We start from the raw sequence: 17,115 nt of genomic DNA, 5'->3' as shown, positions 1-17,115 counted from the left end.
AATCAAATTCACTTCCTCACGGCAGCAGTAAGCTTGTAAATATAAACAAAGACAAGAGCGGTGTTGACTGTTTGAGCCAAACACGGATTGAGATACAGGAAAAGATGGAAAAATTTTTTTTTAAAGAATGAGCTAAACCAATCTCTTCTTTTGTAGCCATGTTCTTCCATGTGGTTAGTTTCATGTTAATGGAACACAGATGCCTTGCTGTGTGTGTGCGCGTCCGTCCATTTTGGAGAGGACAACTTCACACAAAATGCTCATGTACTATACGACACGCAACGTGAGTTACACAGCAGAAATGAACCTGCCTGGGATAGACCTGAGGTTAATGATTAGATATTTGATAACGGGCTCACAAATTGGCTGACTCATGATGCATGTGCAGGCTCAACGGACACGTGAAGTGTGTAAAAAAAAAAAAAAGTCCACAATAATATAATAGATAATAAAACTAATGAAAAAAGCTGTATAAATGTCATCTTACATCAGTGGTTGATTGGCTGTAACTAAAGCAAACAATGTACAATATGTGCCATTTTCATGCAGCAGCTTGTCAAGTCAAATTGATTTATAAGGCACCTAATCCCAAAAAAAAAAATTGTCTCAAAGGGCTTCGAATGCCACTTGACAAATATTGACGACATCCTCTGATCATAAACCTACAGGAGGGCAAGGAGAAAAAAACATTTACTTAATTATTGTAAAGAATACAAAACTATATTTGAATATAATAATAGCGCATAATTAATATGAAATGCAACAATCAATTGTTTCTTAGTTCCTTTGATTAATTTACTCTCAAATTTTACTCTGTTTACTGGGACCAAATTTAGTCTTTTTTAGAGTAAAATGTAATTGATTAAATTTACTTAATTTGGTCAAAATTGCTTGAAATTTCACGGCCAAGCAATGACTTGTTAAAATTTGTTGAGTTGAATATTAAGACAACCTTTAAATAACTTTATTAATACACCACATCATTTTGTAAATGCAAGAGATAAAGCTAATGTAGCCTTGAAAGCCATTTAATGCTCAAACGGACAACAGGAATAAACGGCAACATTTATACAGTAATTGCATTTCTTCTGTTCTGTTCTGAGTCATTCCATCTAAACCAATCAGTAACCTCGCTGTGGAAAACAAGTCCATAACGTAGTCAATAAAATCTCACAAAGGCCTACAGTATGTCATTGGACTGGAATGCTCAGGATCATATACAAAGTTCACTGGTTTACACTTTATGATTTCAGCAACTTTAAAAATGAATTGCATTTGCCATAAAACGCGATGAGCTCATCTGTAAGGCTTTGAGCTTTATGGTCAAAGTGCCCTTGAGCAAGACAACAATGCCCAAACTCGTAGCCGGAGAATTTCAGCACTATTTGCCCCTCTTCTCTGTATCTCACCTTGCATTTATGTGTGTGATCTGGTTATGTGTGCAACAACAACAAGTGAGTTTCATTGTATTTTGTTTCGACATGTTTTCACCTGTTAGTTTTGTAATTAATGCTGGCTTGCTGTGCAACGCAGCATCTACATTTTGTAAATAAAAGTAAATGTGTTTATTTCTTTATGCATAGTATTAGAAAGCAGAGTCCGACGGTAATTAACATTTTTATTGAAATGACAAACTATACGATTTATTGTAATCATTTTGTTTTGTTGATTTTGTGTTAATGCTGTCATGGTTACTCGTTATTTTTGAGTGAAGCATGTCATATTCAAGATCTCGATCAATAGATATTTTATATCTTACACTGATTAGATTTTTTTTTTGCTACTATATCAAAATAAAAACATGTGCAACAAATATCTAAAACATAGCAACTTTAATTGAAATCTGTAAAAAACATATACAGTCCCGTGATTTTTATCATGAGACATACACTGACAAGATCAGTTTTGGCTCATCTTCCACAAAGGTAAAGTTCTGTAAATGTGGGTAAAACAAAAAGTTTGGACATTATTTTTGACTTAAACCCCGCCTTACAGTTTTCTGCCACTTTCTTGTTAAAATGCCACCAAAAAGAAACATTCAGCGAATGAAAAAAAAAAAAAAAAAACTATTTTATTTATGAGCGTCTAAATAAGCATGAAAAATATTTCTTAATATTTGTGAAATCAATCAATATCAACTTCCTTTGGACTTAAAAAAAACTTGAATAAATAACTTTGGCTGAATTTTTTTAGCTATCAGTTATGTTAGTCCAGTTTCAATTCATAGCGTATTTTTGGCTATTGCATTAAAAGCGCGTACTTTGCCTACATCTGCCACCTTCAGGCTGTACTCGGGCGCCGCGAGAGAAGCTCCCATTGCCACACTGCTGTTCCTGCAGGAAAAAAGAAACACTTAGCATTTGTGAAAACCGGAACGATAAACCTGGCAGGGGTATATTGGCCGAAATAACATTTTATTTTCGTTTTTATAACTGCAACTGATGTGACATACAAACAAACCTGAATTTCATCGCAGAATCTCTGCTGGAGCGAGCAGAGCAGTGGAACTCTTGAGCGCCTGATCCCTCCAAAATTCTTTGCAGATTTCTCTCTGTGATGCCACCGCCTGTATTACAAGGGTTAAATATCAAAATTGATTTCATATTTTTAAACTCTCAAACTATTTACACTCGAGGGAAAAAAAAGCCCACCTGGCATGATGGTAATTCGACCTTTAGCCTGGAGGAGAAGAGTCACAAATTAAGACGCACGTATGGAACCTCAAAGCTTACGTAAGTATAATTCAGAATTTGACCAACATTTTTAGGACAACAATGCCTCTGAAGTGGTCTGGGGAAAAAAAAAAAAAAACTGCATGTGATGTCACCATTCATGAGGTCACCCGAGACAGACGCATCAAACACTGTTTAGCTTTTTCTCTGGCAGATGTCAGTGCGAAGACAACTAACTAAACCATCAGTTTTCTCCTGTAAGCGCTTTAAAAAATTCTTTGCCATCCAGACCTATGATAAGAAATACAACCAAAAGCATAACCGTGCAAACGTCTTCCTTGTCTTCTGACAATGCCAAGTGACAAAAAGCATTGGACCTAAAATGGAACTTTGGGGAACACCACCATCTAACGCGTGACTTCCTGACAAGGAGTCTTCTCCCATGTCTACTGCACATGAATTCATACGTACTTGCTCTACGAGGCGCTTAATGAGCGGGAGGCCCTCCAATGCAGAGCCGTCACAGCCACTGGTCAGCACGCGCTGGAAACCTAACGACACCAGCGTCTCCAGGGCACCCGTTGCATCGCGGACCATGTCAAAAGCTGAAGAACGCAAAAAAAAAAAAGAATAGTTCATCGAAATTTGGTGTCTGTCAGACTGCTTTAGTCATAAATAAAAATTGTGGTCAAAAATATTGTTAGGTGAAATAAGCAATCGAGTACCTCGGTGGAAGGTGACAGGTAAAGGACGAGCAGCAGCTGGAGGGAAAAAGAAAATTGGAGTGTTAAAAATTCCCTTTTATTGAACTTTTTATACTTTTTTTTTAATGTACGCTACGTACTATGCTCCTGAATTTATTTGAATGTCGGCCATTATGGTAGTACTTGGAGAGACAAATAGTTTTTAAGGTGGCACTTGGTGTAAAAAGAACCACTGGAATAGTGGCTCATTAACATCTCCTGCACTATTCAGAGGTTTGGTGTTGGAATCTCAGCGCTCACATTCCTGTGTTGACTCAGCATGTTTTCTCCCCGCGCTTATACACCAAAATTCTCTCATATTCCAAAAACCTGCACGTTCAATCAAGTGAAAACTTTAAACCTGTCCATACATATAAATGAGGGAGTGTCAAACCCTGTGATTGACCGGCAACCAGTCCAGGGTACACCCAACCTCTTTTCCAAATTAAACCGGGACATGCTCCAGCTCACCAACATCCAGACGATGGATGATTGGAATAGAATGTATAATAAATTAGATAATTCAGTAAATCATACAGGCTTACACTACCCAGAAACTCCATACAGAGCTCCGCGTCCACCTCTCCGTCTTCCGTCAAGGCTCCGAGCACAAATCCGTCAGCCCCGTGGTTCTTCAACACCTCCACGTCTTTCATCATCACCTCCACTTCACGGTCAGAGTAAAGAAAGTCGCCGCCACGAGGACGAATCATCGCATAGACTGGGATTTTGACACATCTTTTTACAATCTGCAGGAGGCCTGTGAGTAGAATTAAAAGTATGTGCACTAGTCAAATGGAGATGGAAATCTTCTCAATAGTATGTGCTCACCAAGACTGGGAGTGAGGCCTCCTTCCATAAGACTGCAACACAGCTCCAGTCGACCCGCACCTGACAGAAAACGACACAATTCAGGGGTTACCAACATCCTGTAGAACCCATCCATTCATTCTCTGTACCACTTTTCCTCACTTTGAGGTTGAAGGGAAACAATTTTCAACAGTAAAGTAAATATTTTGTCTAGAATTAATTTGATAACTTCATTAGTTTTCATGTACAATTAACACCTTTCAAAACGCATTTTGCCACTTGCAGTCGACTGAAAATGTTTTGAGTCATTTTTTTCCATTATGTTTGCCTGCAATGATGTTAGATGCACAGCAGAGGTCACTGTTGATTGACCAACACAGTATCAATACAGTGTCAACACAGTTTGTGTAAAGTGCCTCATCAGCCCATCACTACGTGCGTTCCGACTTGGTAGACGTTTGGGTAACGTCGTCACGTAGTGACGGAACACCATCGTAACCCGAGGACCTCTGTCGGCTACTGTAATCATGTACTTTTTTTTGTTTTAATCTCTACATTCAAGTGTAAATACTTTTAGTACCATACTACGGTCTCCAAGAACACCATGCGATTATTTCTCACCTAGATTGAAGCACTCTAACTACTACCAACCTCCTCGCTCCGCATTGACGGCTGACTCCACCGAGTCCACACACACCTCCATTAGAAAGCCCTCTGCCATAATGACTGTATGGAAAGACACACAGACAGGGTCACAAAGAGGCTCTTGTTAATTTCTTACCTCGAATACGGAATTGCAATTCTACAACTACCTGTCAAACGGACAAACTGTGGTTGATAGTGCAGCTGTTGGTGGGGAAGAAATCGCTAGTGCAAGTACTTCCGGGACATTAATTTTAATGTACAATGTTGTTCGGTTGGGCGGAGACAACATGTTAAAAGTCGGCAGCGGGAGTGGAGCCGCTCGTGCAGGGTAAGCTATACTATAAAACAAAGAGCCTCGAACGCGAAGGATTTCGCAAAAAAAAAAAGAAAATTTCATATGGATATATTAACACTTTGTGTGTTTTTAACATTGCTATGGTTTTCTTTCCATTAAGTAAAAAATCTTTACCAGCCTTTTGGTGACGTCAAAGGTTCAGAGTTGAAAGTTCAAGCCGCCGCTTTGCAACATGCTCCTTTAAATGCTGTCATAACATCTTCAACTGCGGCACCTTTTTTTTTTTTACATTAGTAGACATTAGGGGGGGAAATAATGTTACTAGCTGCGGTAAGGACAACGTTATTAAATGGCTGCAGACGAGCCGGGGTAGGAATTCAACACACTAAAGTAAGTAGGAAACATTTTTGCGCTAACTGCTAGCCTGGTTAGCTGGGATGTATGGGAAAAGGTAATCTTTTATGAGAAATAATAGTTTAAGTACTTGACACATGACCGTGTTAGACGTACTCGGGAAAAAATTTAATTAACGCCATACGTCGTGCAATTCTTGTATACGCGTGTATTTCTTTTGTCATTGTGTTTGTGTGTGTCATTCTAGACAGCCTCAGAATAATACAAAATGTATCCCTCAAAATAAATTTACTCGTGTCATGGGCAGGGTGCACAGTTACGACAGTGGCTGGTGAGAAGGAGCCACAGCACCATCACAGCCGAGGCAGGAGCTTCGTCCTCCCCATCAGCAGCGGTCAGTGTCCCAAATGCAGCCACAAACAGGAGAGTAGGTCGCTGGTTACTTGGCTGCAGCGGCCTCGTTGTTGGTGCTGTTGTCCTTGGTGGCATCACAAGGTAAAAACAATGTACATGCTTGTCCTTGGTGTGTCTCAAGGTTATATTATTTGAGCATTTTACCGTATCTTTTGTGTCAATCAGACTCACCGAATCCGGCCTGTCCATGGTCGACTGGCATCTTGTGCGAGAGATGAAACCCCCACAATCACAAGCAGAATGGGAAGCTGAGTTTTCCAAATACCAGCAGTTTCCTGAATTCAAGATGTAAACTAGTTTTCTGTTCCTTAACGTGCTTTAAAGAGACTTTAGTATGATCGAATGCAATTTTTAGACTGGCTTTCGAGACGTTTTTCCTGTACAATTTATTTAAGCTAAGACATATTTACGAATTTCCATGGTATAGATTTTCATTAAATTAACATTTCCTGCTGTCATGACAGGACACATTCTCGTGGTTTAGAATGTATGTAAAAGTATGAATACAATAAACAGTACTGTGATTTAAGCAACATACGTTATACACAAAACATGAATACGAATGATCACACATATTGTTCTGAATTTCCACATCATAGTAAGGTCTATATCCTGTTAAGGTTATCGCCTCACACGAAAAATGTGCTATTTGAGATGGTCATCAGTGTTTTGTTTGACTGTTGAAGTAGATTTTTATTGGAAATTTTTCTCCAACTTCAGATTTGTAAACCTTTGGGCCGTAACACTTTGGAGTTTCCGCAAACATGTGGCATCTTTCTATTTTCGCAGAATGAACCACAACATGACACTACCGGAATTTAAGTTCATCTTCTACATGGAGTGGGGTCATCGGATGTGGGGCAGGCTGGTGGGACTGGCCTACATCCTCCCCACTGTGTACTTCTGGAGAAAAGGCTACTTCACTCGCTCCATGAAGGGAAAAGTGCTCGGGCTTTGTGGATTTGTCTTCTTTCAGGTGAGTTGGACTTCATGCGATCAGTTACATTCAAAGATAGGTTCACAGAAATTGTGTGTGTCCCTTGTCAGGGCCTGTTGGGCTGGTATATGGTCAAAAGTGGTTTGGAGGAGAAGCCCGAGTCACATGACATCCCACGGGTTAGTCAGTATCGACTAAGCGCTCACCTTGGTTCTGCCTTAATCCTTTACTGTGCTAGTCTGTGGACTGGCCTTACCCTACTGCTGCCTGCTCACAAGGTGCTGTCTCGTAAACATCCACAACTCCACATTTATTTATTTTAGTTATTTGTTAATAACTGACCGTTTTTTTTTGCCCTTCTTCACAAGTTGGCTGAAACTAAACGCCTCATGCAGCTTCGGAGGTTTGCCAAGGGAACAGGGGGCCTCGTCTTCCTCACAGCTCTTTCAGGTCTGCTTTGGAGAGGAGTGTTTTTTTTTGTTGGCTGCTTATTATTTGAACGATAGAACGTATATATTTCCTTGTATCCCAAATATTTTTTCTTTACAAAAATATACAATTCTTTTGGATTTCAACAATATTTGATGACTTTTGACCAATGAAATATTTCTTAAAATCAAGTAAAACACGTTTGCATTTAAAAATCAAATCATATGAAAAAAATCAAATAAAATAACATCTTAAAAATAGCTGAAAATTTTAAAATAACATAGAACCAATATTTAGTTTGTGCATCTTGAGTTATTTTTTTGCTCTGGCAACACACATTTTGTTTTATCAATTTCCTGTAATGACCCGAAAAGATTAAAAATACCACTATACTTGAATAAATCTCGAATAATGGTTACAGGTGCTTTTGTGGCCGGTTTGGATGCTGGCCTGGTGTATAACTCCTTCCCGAAGATGGGCGAACGTTGGGTCCCCGATGACCTGCTGGCCTTCTCTCCCACCCTCAAAAACTTCTTTGAGAATCCCACCACGGTGCAATTTGACCACAGGATCTTAGTACGCCACACTACTCACAGGGAAGATCACAAGCCTGCTTTCTTACCTAATAAAATGTTGATCCTTTCTTTTTTTTTGTCCAGGCAATTTCCTCTTTGACGGCCATCACTGGGCTGTATCTGTTCTCCAGAAGGATGGTGCTGCCCAAGAGAGCCAAGATCGCCATCAGCCTCCTCACAGCAATGGCATACGGACAGGTAGGTTCGCAAACAGCAAGTCAGTTGCACGGGAATTCTGAAAAGTTTTCATGTGTGCCCTCGTTTCTTAGGTCGCACTGGGGATTAGCACCCTGTTACTGTACGTGCCCACTCCGTTGGCAGCGACTCACCAGTCCGGATCCGTGGCGCTGCTCTCGCTGGCCATTTGGGTTCTGGCCGAGCTCCGTAAGATGCCTAAATAAAAATGCACACATCCTGGACTAGACATTTCTAAAGCTTGGGAAAATGGACAAGATTTTTTTTTTTTAAATACGGCACTCAAGCAGACAAATGAGATGGAACCTTTTTTTACTGTATAAAATGTATATTTAAATCAAGAAGTACTTCTTGATGACAGTGATGATAAATTATGGATAGATGTTGCTTTATTCCTTGTATTATTTCAATAAAATGTACAATCTTTAAACGAACGCAGTCCAGTTTGCATAGTAACTGTGAATTTTATTGTCTGTACAAAATATACATATTTAGAATAAATAACTATTTAGAGGCGCGCTAACAAAAATGGGTACAACAGACTAGTAGGTTTATTTTTATTCTAGACAAAGTACATGCGGGGAATGGACAGCTTGGACTTGTGGGAGCTGACGAGTGCCAAGGGCCAGTCAGAGCCAAACCACTGGTTGGGGAAAATTAATGCTAAAAGGTTGGAAGTGTTTATTTGGAATTGGGAATTTACTGTGATTAAAGTTCCCTCACACACAAAAGAAGTGATCTTTATTGCTGTATTCGTACGCCACTTTTTTTCCCTTCCAATATCTTTGTGCATTTGGATGTAATAGATTTGTTGAAATTATGAATAAAGATGTTCGGGGAAAAGAAAGATCACAGTAGATCACATGACCTCTTATGTGTCTGACTGGTCCTTGCCAATTATCGCCGCCGTCTTCCTTCCTGCAAAGATGTAGGCGAAATGGGTCTCCTCTCATGATTTTTTTTCTTTGGTGTTCCAGAGAAAATTGGGGCAAGGCTGGGGAGGGGGTGGTTGTGTTAAAAAAAATGTTGAGCTTTTTCTCTCATTCACTGATTAAACACATTAAAAAAAAAAAATCACAATATGGCCTAATTCAGGGGTTTTCAAAGTGTGTAACAGCATATTTCATTCCGGTAATTTGCCTTTAAACATACATTAGCAGGTTTAAGAAACATACAGCGGAACCATTGGAAAGATGCTTAATTCATCCATTGAAAGAAATTAAATTCGAAACTAAACAAGCAACATTTTTATGGTGTCAATGTAAATTCTGTGAAAAAAAAAAGTTGCACTCATCCTTTGTAGACCCCTAACGGAGAGGAAACAGAAACATGGTTTCAATGACATTTTAACTCATTCACTGCCAGCCCAGGTACGGTGAACTTACTTTTTTTGGCGTCTATATCCGTCAATGGCAGTGAATGAGTTCAATATATTGCTATATTGAAGTGTATTTTCCAACATGCCTGATGATGATTTTGTTGACGTTTTAGGCACATTTGTCCTCGTTTTATTTTTCTCTTGAACTCCAAACGACTTCTTTTGTAGCGTTTGACTTTTGTGGTTCCACTGCATATTTCTTTCTTTTCTCAAACTGAAGTCCTGTGATCTGCCCCACACTCTGAAAACCTGCTAATTTGTTATTTAGTTTTAAAGACCCTGCTATAATCACATGACTCACCTGATCACAAATTCACAAACACAGCCTGCAGTCTATTAAACTCCCGACAAATGTTTCATTAAAGGCTAGAACCACTGGGGTGGTCTGTCGACTATGGTGCACGATAGTCAGCAGACACCTACAGCTAAGACGGAAATGGTTTGGAAGGCCGAGACTCATTCAAGCCGAATCCACCAAATGGAGAAGGGTGTTGTTCCCCCGTCGATTCCTCCATGTAGGCAAGATGGAGAAGTCACGGTCATTCGTGTTGCACATGCACTTTGCACAAAGGGTGAGGCACGTGTGGATGACCGGGAAACAGCAGACAGACAAACGGACTTTGGAGCGTCTCGATAAATAGCGTCATCATCGGATATAAGTGACATCATCATGCGAAATTGAAATCAGTTCTTTCAATTTTGAGACACTTGATTCTCTTAGGCATGTCACACTTCCTCTCGCCTGGAGGGCGTACGTCAGTTTCCTTTTTCACAGCGGCTCCACATGCACCAAGTCCGTGATGAGGTTTTGTCACTTGGTGCGACCACCATTCCAGGAGGAGGAGAAGGAAAAGCGGCAAGAGAAGAGCTAGGCAGGGGGCGGTGGGGGCGTTTTTGGGTTTGTGCTAGTGTCTGTGAGCCCGCTGTTTGCCTTCCTTTCCGCGTGTTCCTCCACACTGCCTGATGATGAGGAGTAGACTTCCACGGCTGCTTTGCGGTGGACTGTTGCTTCCCATCCAGAGGAGCTGAACACACACCCACTCACGCACACACGCACACGCATACACGCTCCCTCTTTCAACCCTGATTCATTCGACATCCCCCACCCCCAATCCCGGGACCAGCACCCTTCCTGGTTTTAGATGACATTGTCAAACAGCTGCATGGACTGCATGATGTTCTCATCCTGAAGACAGAAGACATTTTTTTTTTTTTGTTATTGATCGACCATTCTCTTTATTCTCATTCCATTTGTGATTCCCAGACGGTCTCTCTATCTAGGCATCTATCCGTGCTTTACCTTTTTACACGACTCAATGAATTCCTCTATTGTAACCACTCCATCTTTATTTCGGTCCATTTTCTAAAAGGAGAAAAAGAAATGTAATCATTGCAAAAGTAAGGCTGCACATTCACAATAATTTGTTTGTTTGTTGACCTGGAAAAAGTTCTCGACATGCTCTCGGGGGGCATAATCCTGCATAGTGGGATACGTGTACTTTCCCATCATGTCGTAGATGGACTTCATGATGTCCAGCATCTCCTGCAAAGACAAATTACTGTGAGCCATGGAGAATCTCAGAAGTAAAACCGAAATTTTTATTTGCGAGGCATCATGAAATCATTCAACAATCACATTGCAGTACGTCTCGCATTTTTTTTTTGCAATAACTATACCAAACGGAATTAAATGCTCTGCGTTCTTCATCCTTGCATACAGAAATTAAAATGACAAATGTGAGTAGAGAGTTCAAAGAAAGTTTAAGAGCACAATACAACTAACACATACAAATAAACACTAACAACAAATAATCACTTAATAGCATTTATCAAATTTTACATATTTTATTCGCGGTATAAAGAGTTGAATATATATTTTCATCTCATCAATGGATAGTCTACTTTAGTGCTGCAAAATGACATGAAGATTATTAAGTGTTTTATCTCAAATAAATTCATGTAATGATTAATCAGGGCTGTAATAAGGGCTTCCTGAATGTATTTTTATGCTCAATTACATTGAAAATAAATGTAATAATACATATCTTTGCAAATATTACATTTTTATCATTAATAATGTCATGATGAATCAGTTATCCGATCTGCAAATTTATAATCATGAGTCAATTTTTATTTATATAACATTAAAAGGCTGTAAAATAAATAGCAAATTAAATGATTGGTTACAATAAATAGCAGAATTATTCGATTTGGCTAAATTATAATATACTGGTCGAAAGAAACAAAAGAAAAAAAGAAAAGGTTATCTGTTTGGACTAAAAGATAAACCAAATGGCATGATAAATCACTCTAGTAGCTCTGCAAACAATAATTGGCAAATCTGTAAAATATATGCAGAAAATTGTTTTGAAATGCATGATACTCAATCTGAGCCATGAAATTATGAAAACAGACCAATAATTAAAAGAAGATATTTTTAAGTTCATCCATAAATGAATCAGCCCACAGTCAGCTTCGCTAAATGGAACCAAGATCCTCGCCGCAGACTGTTTTGCATCATGAGCGGGATTAAATAACTGACAAAAAAAAAAAGAGAACGCAAACTAACGTCTTTGGTGATGCAGCCATCCTTGTTCAGGTCGTAGAGGTTAAAGGCCCAGTTTAAGCGGTCGTTAATGGTCCCTCTCAGGATGATAGACAGGCCAAACACAAAGTCCTGACACAGGATTAAATATGCTAGCGTGGATTTTACAACAGCAAAAACACGCTCTTGCGCTCAATCTTGTCTGATACAGAGAAAAAAAATAAAAAGATCACCTCAAAGCTAACGGAACCGTTCTTGTCAGTGTCGAAGGCTTCAAACAGGAAATGCGCATATGTACTCGAATCTGTCAAGATGCAGCACAAATGTCAAGGAACTGGAGAGCCTTTCGAAATTGAGATGAGCCACATTCTAAATATCTGTAAATAGTGAAGGATGACGGACGGTAAATTATTTGTGCCTCACCTCCCTGGGGAAAGAACTGCGAGTAGATGTTCTTAAAGTTCTCCTCGTTCACCACACCGCTTGGACACTCCTGGCAAACCAAAATGTCAGAAACCAGACGTAAGAATAACTAACGCGTGCCGTATTCTTTAATGGGACTTTCTTTCAGGTTGACATACATTTTTGAAGCCCCTGTAGAGAACCTGAAGCTCCTTCTTGGTGAACTTGGTCTGCTCTTGCAATTTGTCCATGCTTTCCGGCCGGTGGCACACGGTGGAGAGCTCAAAGTCATCTTCTACGCTGTCTGCGAGACACACACACACACACACACACACACACTCAAGTTAACGTTACAACAAAGCGGACGTCTCATGCCAAGCTGAAGTCTTGGCACAGTATGATAACGATTACAAACAAAGCAATAAAAAAAAGAGCAATTTGAAAAGGAAAAAAAATACGAGCTGAAACCGAGTTTTAAAGTGAGTTGAGGAGAAAAAGATAAAAACATGTGCGGACACCAGAACCGCCAGTCATTTTACATTTTATTCTCACTCGACTCAGAGTGCGACCTCTAGAAGCTATTACCTTCAGACCCCATTCAAAGTTACAATAAAAGCTCTGTCAACATGCGTAAATCTCTCGCCCTCGCTCTCCAACAAATAACCACTCTCATGCATGCACACACACTTGCACTCACGCAGTATTTCCTCAAATAGTGTCCTCTAGTCTTAAATTTGCCACGTCCCAAATAGCACAATTGATCGTGTGCATATTAAAGAGCTGGACTCTGTTGCTAAGCAAAACAGCAGCATCCACTGAAGGCCTTGGTGGGAAATACACGGCCCGCTTCTGAAATACTCCAATAAAAATGTGTCAAAATGCCATATTCTGATACATGCCAAAAGAACATAACTTTCCAATAACAAAGACCAACATCCACTGCTTGATTTTTTTTTTTCTTTGACAAACATTGAATAAAAAAGGTGACATTTGAGTTATACGTCTCAAGTACTGTTTGCCATACAAAAATGGTGCTATCATGCCAAGAATTAATTCCAAACTGGAGGGATAACTTTCCAAATTGTGCTACTACTACGTGGAATGTGAACAATCTAAATAAATAAAAATCAGTATTGTGAACGTACAAAACACAAGACCCCGTTGGCCGAATCGGAGGCATATTGAAAATTTCAGTAAAAAAACACAATGTACCGGCAAAAACCAAAACCTTAAAACAAAGGTGTTCTGTGTTTCCTACACGATCCATCAGGTAGCCGAATATCCAATATGGTGTTGAAGTTTGGCCCACTGCAGCCAGGACGTGCCAGCAGCACGAGAGAGGCAGGATACATGAGATCAAGTAAAAACGTGGATAGAGTAAAGGAGGACTTGCTTTGACTGATTGAGGGTGCGGCCGAGGGCGTGCAGCACGGCAGCAGCTTGAGGAATCGCTGCTTTATGCTTTTTTTGCTTTGGCTGTTGGAAGGATTGCCTGTAATCACCAACCATAGCACACAGGTTAGAAACACTGGTTGCATACAGTGCATGCGCAAAAAAAAAAAAACACACACACACACACACACCTGAGGACATACATCATGCCAGAGACACGTGAAAGCACGCCGACATGCTGATTGCCTGCTGACCCGGCCAAGTCATGAGATCCAATTAAAGCTTAGAAAACCAATCCCACTCTGGTTCATATGAATATCATTTCGCTTTGCAACAACCTCCAAGTGCAACATTATATCAAACCAGTAAAAAATACACGGAAGAAAACAGACTGCATACGGTCAGTAAACATGGACCCAAAAAGTGCATGAACACTTGCGGCTTCGTTGCCACGGCAACAGGCATGCCACCTCAAGTGGTTGTAAATTTTGACACCTGGTGGAGTTCGTTTGAACTAAATCAAGTGTCAACAAAGTGGCCTGTTCTAAAAATAGCTCACCGGTGACATGCATCTATTTTTTGGGGGGTCATATTCTTATTTTATAAAAAAAAAAAAAAAAGCTACTTGTTAATAATAATATTATAAGCTGTCTTTCTATTCTCTTTTTTTTAATTTTTTTTTTTAAATCACACTTCAGTTCAACGATGTGTTGAAGCGTGTTGCTATGCAATAAACATCTGTAAGAGAAACTGGAGTCTCACGTGCAATCAATGGGCGTCATAGAAGTCTAAGTCAAAGGTCGGTAGCATATGAGCAAATCTTTAGCGTTCGTGGAGTAAAGTGGGCAAAACGACAATGAGGACATGATTTACCGCCCCAAAAAAATGGAGCAGATTTTTAACTTGGAAGTGTGTATCAAAAATGGTAGCCCAAAAGCAAGCTGTCGGTTTCAAAACGGTTGGTGTGCCCAACTCTAATTGATCTCGACCCGCGGTGTCTCATCAGAACTATGATTGCGCTCAGAGGGGACTGTGAAAACATAGGAGTGTCTAATAACCTCATCATATTTCGTAATTGCCCAGGCATTTGATTACCTATTTTCCAACTAAATAATTGATGGTTGTTTTGAAATCAAAAGTCAAAGAAAAAGAGGTGCAACTTTAGCACATAATTATTGAAAAAAAAAAAATTCTACAAAAAAAGGAGGGGTTTTGGTCAGAAAAATTGTGGCATAATAAAATGTGAAAAAGGAGGTCGGACGCACCAATTGCGCTTTTTTTTTCCATCGCGAGTACGAGTACAAGTACTCCCATTAGTTTACTCGCTGAAACAGAGTATCAATACTTGATATTGTGCAATCCGCATTCCATCCTCATGCCTGCTCTCCATACCAGGAATACGGCGACCATACAGCCGGCAACACCAAGTCAATTAAGTTTTTATGCTCTTACCAGGGTACATGCTCTAATTGCCAATAAATCAACCAAGACAACCGCGTTGACAACAAAAATGATGTCAGATGTGAGCGAGGAAACAAGGAGGAGCTGATGAGGTCCAGTGGGGATCCATTAAGACGTCAAAAGAACCGAGGGGGTGGACTCGAGTTTTTTCCATCAGACTATTAAGGCGACATAACCGCATCCTTGGGCAACAATCAGTATGTTTAATTACATATTGGATTAAGGCAAAAGCATTTCAGGATGTGTGCGTGTGTGGATCCAGGAGAAAAAATGTACAACTTGGTGTTTATGCCAACGCAGTCTCTTAGCGGTTTGCATCGCTGCCTCACAGTCGTAAAGTCCACGGTTTAAAATCTCTAATTGTCGTAAAGAAAGTCAGCAATGCAGAGTGAATCAAAAGTTATCGTGCATCGCTATCATTTTGTTTGCTGAAGATAACCAGCCTAACCTCCTAGACTTACGTGGCCTGTAAGAGACACAAAAGTTTAGATTAGATTAGAATTAGAAATCCCTTTATTGTCATTGTACTCAAGTGTGCAACGAGATTAGAGGGCTCCCCTCTCCAGTGCAATACAACAATAATACAGACAAATATATAAATTAGATAAATAAATAAGAGAGTGCAATGGAATTTAGTACTGAATAGGGTATATAAATATAAATTAATTATAATTAATTATAAAAATATTAAAAAATATATATATAAAAAAAAAGGATTAATTAAAAATAAATAAATAAATAATTAAATGAAAAATTTCCTGTTACCTCCTAAGTATATGCCTCATATAAAATGTATTGAAGGTCCCTCCTTGAGCAGCTTGATTATAAAAAATGTTGCCCTTTCTTTAAGTAATGTGTCGCTGACTGAAAGAGATGAGTTAAATAAATTACAATTCAGCCGGGGGAGGGGGCAGGACAAAGACTATTCAAAATGCTTTGTTATTTCAATAGATTTCAGTCAATTTTCACCGAATGACTTGTTGGTACTAAATTCTCGAGAGAACGCGCTCCATCTGTTCAGTAAAAAACAAACTCTCCCTGAGCCCATCTTGATTCAAAACGAGGCATTCTACAGTGCACGATGGCTGCACAGCTCGGCATTTGTGACAGTTTTCCACATAATTCCATTTGAGTCGGATTACATGAATCATTACACCTTTTGACTAGCGCACCACTTGATGAGTGACTCTAATTTAGGATGAACAATGTCACAGGGTCTTTAGGCACACTTGTTAGGACAATCAAATAGGATAAAAGTGTGACGCATTTGCTCAGAAACAACCCTTCTCCTTTTCTCCCTGGATTTCCCCACCTCCGGGAATCATGAAATACGCTGCATGTTTTAACATACGATGACACAAATCAAAGTGCTTCAAGGAAAGTGAGGCCTCTCAGGGATTAACCCGATTTTAATAAACATGCATACAAACATGTGATCCCTTTAGGTGTGCGTGTGTGTGTGTGTGTAATCAAAGCAAGCAGGCTGCTGCTATCATTTCTATTGTACAACTGCTTTGAGACATTTAGCCAAGTGAGCCTCAAAGAAAAGAACTAATATGTTGCATTCATGTATTTTAAAGCGCCGAACTGGGATTAGGTTTCGGGTTCAGGAACAGGGGTAGAATTCAAGATACAAAACATCATTGGTGATTTTCTTTTCCTTGCGATGGGCTGGTGAGCAGTCCAGACGGCCGAGTGAATTTCCACCCCCTGATATTCTATGAACAATTACATTTTTTTCCCCATTATCTGACAATGAAAACCAATTGGTTGTTCCTTATTAAGTAACGTGTTAATTTATTGTGTATTTGAATTATTATTATTTTTTTAATTAGATTCAAACAGTTTATTAGTCGATACAACTTTCG

General features: G+C 39.6%; 3 protein-coding genes across 10 annotated transcripts in view; 1 reads left to right on the top strand and 2 right to left on the bottom strand.

The window, feature by feature from the left end:
* Positions 1 to 1,817: 1,817 nt before the first annotated feature.
* Positions 1,818 to 5,135, bottom strand: cutc (cutC copper transporter homolog (E. coli)). 4 transcript variants are annotated; one of them, XM_088304283.1, is made up of 9 exons: positions 5,038 to 5,135; positions 4,877 to 4,951; positions 4,247 to 4,306; positions 3,966 to 4,082; positions 3,398 to 3,433; positions 3,144 to 3,277; positions 2,652 to 2,679; positions 2,461 to 2,566; positions 1,818 to 2,333 (listed from the first exon to the last, which is right to left on the bottom strand). In XM_088304283.1, the coding sequence occupies exons 2-9, from the start codon at positions 4,944 to 4,946 to the stop codon at positions 2,222 to 2,224; spliced, it is 663 nt and encodes a 220-aa protein (XP_088160409.1). In that variant the 5' UTR covers positions 4,947 to 4,951; positions 5,038 to 5,135; the 3' UTR covers positions 1,818 to 2,221. The 4 variants fall into 4 exon arrangements, with proteins under 4 accessions (XP_088160409.1, XP_088160407.1, XP_088160410.1 ...); XM_088304281.1 differs by having other exon boundaries at positions 3,966 to 4,175; positions 5,038 to 5,132; XM_088304284.1 differs by having other exon boundaries at positions 3,966 to 4,175; positions 4,847 to 4,951; positions 5,038 to 5,112.
* Positions 5,136 to 5,220: 85 nt separating this feature from the next.
* cox15 (cytochrome c oxidase assembly factor COX15) lies at positions 5,221 to 8,503 on the top strand. Its single transcript, XM_088304275.1, has 9 exons — positions 5,221 to 5,555; positions 5,827 to 6,014; positions 6,099 to 6,221; positions 6,723 to 6,909; positions 6,981 to 7,148; positions 7,239 to 7,320; positions 7,721 to 7,875; positions 7,959 to 8,072; positions 8,144 to 8,503. Exons 1-9 carry the CDS (start codon positions 5,481 to 5,483, stop codon positions 8,273 to 8,275), a joined length of 1,224 nt encoding a protein of 407 aa, XP_088160401.1. The 5' UTR covers positions 5,221 to 5,480; the 3' UTR covers positions 8,276 to 8,503.
* Positions 8,504 to 8,513: 10 nt separating this feature from the next.
* Positions 8,514 to 17,115, bottom strand: part of LOC148329908 (A-type potassium channel modulatory protein KCNIP2) — a 74,069-nt gene continuing 65,467 nt past the window's right edge. For 3 of the 5 annotated variants that reach the window (XM_088304276.1, XM_088304279.1, XM_088304280.1), the window contains exons 2-8: positions 12,574 to 12,698; positions 12,416 to 12,485; positions 12,226 to 12,296; positions 12,017 to 12,124; positions 10,886 to 10,990; positions 10,748 to 10,810; positions 8,514 to 10,633 (exon numbers count right to left, since the gene is read on the bottom strand). In XM_088304276.1, coding sequence (XP_088160402.1) covers positions 10,586 to 10,633; positions 10,748 to 10,810; positions 10,886 to 10,990; positions 12,017 to 12,124; positions 12,226 to 12,296; positions 12,416 to 12,485; positions 12,574 to 12,698 — 590 coding nt within the window. In that variant the 3' untranslated portion in view covers positions 8,514 to 10,585. Of the gene's footprint in view, positions 10,634 to 10,747; positions 10,811 to 10,885; positions 10,991 to 12,016; positions 12,125 to 12,225; positions 12,297 to 12,415; positions 12,486 to 12,573; positions 12,699 to 13,783; positions 13,887 to 17,115 lie in introns of all 5 variants that reach the window. The other 2 variants (XM_088304277.1, XM_088304278.1) reach the window with 2 other exon arrangements.

The sequence above is a fragment of the Idiotropiscis lumnitzeri genome, chromosome 9 (genome assembly GCF_059441095.1).
Source record: "Idiotropiscis lumnitzeri isolate Australia: NSW breed Sydney's pygmy pipehorse chromosome 9, RoL_Ilum_1.0, whole genome shotgun sequence".
NCBI classification, from domain to species: Eukaryota; Metazoa; Chordata; class Actinopteri; order Syngnathiformes; family Syngnathidae; genus Idiotropiscis; species Idiotropiscis lumnitzeri.
This window is presented reverse-complemented; position numbering and strand designations above follow the sequence as displayed.